Here is a 1,585-nt window from a genome sequence, read left to right as displayed (position 1 = left end):
CGGCCCTGGGAGGGTGGCGATGGCCCCAGGAAGGTGACACTGTCCCCGGGAAGGTGGGAGTGTCGCCGGGAAAGTGGTGACGTCCCCGGGAACGTGGCAGTGTCCCCGGGTGTCCCCGGGAAGGTGGCAACGTCCCTGGGAAGGTGGGAGTGTCGCCGGGAAGGTGGCACCATCACCGGGAAGGTGGTGATGTCCCCAGGAAGGTGGCAATGTACGTGGGAAGGTGATGATGACCCAGGAAAGGTGGAACTGTCACCAAGAAGGTGGCACCATCACCAGGAAGGTGGTGATGTCCCCAGGAAGGTGGCAATGTCCCTGGAAAGGTAGAACTGTCCCTGGGAAGGTGGCAGCTTTCCCGGGAAGGTGCCGATATCCCCAGGAAGATGGCGATGTATTCAGAAGGTGGCAACATCCTTGGGAAGTTGGCTGTGTCCCCAAGAAGGTGGCAGTGTCCTCGGGAGGGTGACAATGTCCCTGGAAAGGTGATGATGTACTCGGGAAGGTGGCAATGTACGTGGGAAGGTGATGATGACCCAGGAAAGGTGGAACTGGCACCAAGAAGGTGGCACCATCACCAGGAAGGTGGCAGTGTCCCCAGGAAGGTGACGATGTCCCTGGAAAGGTGATGATGTACTCGGGAAGGTGGCAATGTCCCTGGAAAGGTGGAGCTGTCCCCAGGAAGGTGGCGATGTCTCTGGGAAGGTGGAACTGTCACTGGGAAGGTGGCAGCATCCTCGGGAAAGTGGTGATGGCCCCAGGAAGGTGGCAGTGTCCCTGTAAGGTGATGACGGACTTGGGAAGGTGGCAACATCCCTGGGAAGGTGGCGATGTCCCTGGGAAGGTGGCAGTGTCCCTAGGAAGGTGGTGATGTCCCCAGGAAAGTGGCAACATCCCTGGGAGGGTGGCCATGTACTCCAGATGGTGACAGTGTCCCTGGAAAGGTGGAACTGTCCCCAGGAAGGTGGTGATGACCCCAGGAAGGTGACAGTGTACTCGGGAAGGTGGCAACATCCTTGGGAGGTTGGCTATGTCCCCAGGAAGGTGGCAGTGTCCCCAGGAAGGTGACAATGTCCCTGGGAATGTGGAACTGTCACTGGGAAGGTGGCAGCATCCTTGGGAAGGTGGTGATGTCCCCGGGAAGGTGGTGATGTCCCTGGGAAGGTGACAATGTTCCTGGCAAGGCGGACCTGTCCCCAGGAGGGTGGCAGTGTCCCCAGGAAGGTGGCATCGTCCCCTGGAAGCACCACGAGGCTGTGCCGCTGTTCCTGCTGTTCTGACCTCGTCCCTGGGTTTTGTTGGTGTCACCTGCGGTGTCCCTGCAGCAGTGGGGGCTGCGCTGTTTGAGGGGGACGGTCAGGGCGATGCTTTGGAAGTGCCAGGTGGCATCGGGGACACCGGGGGACGCGGAGGCCGGGGGAGCGTGGGGCCAGGCACGGCTGGGAGCCCCCGGCTCTGGCCCAGCTGGCCATGGGGTCCCGCAGGGCGGAGGGCTCTGCTCCTCCGTGTGCCCGTCCTGCCTGCGAGGCGGGGTGGGACAGCGCCGGCGGGGGGGAGGCCCCACGGACCCCGCCGAGCCGGGGCCAGG

General features: G+C 62.6%; 1 protein-coding gene across 1 annotated transcript in view; it reads left to right on the top strand.

Moving 5' to 3' along the window:
• ARHGAP44 (Rho GTPase activating protein 44) overlaps positions 1-1,585 on the top strand; it is a 20,307-nt gene that overhangs the window by 17,690 nt on the left and 1,032 nt on the right. The window contains exon 19 of the mRNA XM_009285559.1: positions 380-510. Coding sequence (XP_009283834.1) covers positions 380-510 — 131 coding nt within the window. The remainder of the gene's footprint in view (positions 1-379; positions 511-1,585) is intronic.

Source organism: Aptenodytes forsteri, unplaced genomic scaffold (genome assembly GCF_000699145.1).
Source record: "Aptenodytes forsteri isolate BGI_AS27 unplaced genomic scaffold, ASM69914v1 Scaffold186, whole genome shotgun sequence".
Classification (NCBI taxonomy): domain Eukaryota; kingdom Metazoa; phylum Chordata; class Aves; order Sphenisciformes; family Spheniscidae; genus Aptenodytes; species Aptenodytes forsteri.
This window is presented reverse-complemented; position numbering and strand designations above follow the sequence as displayed.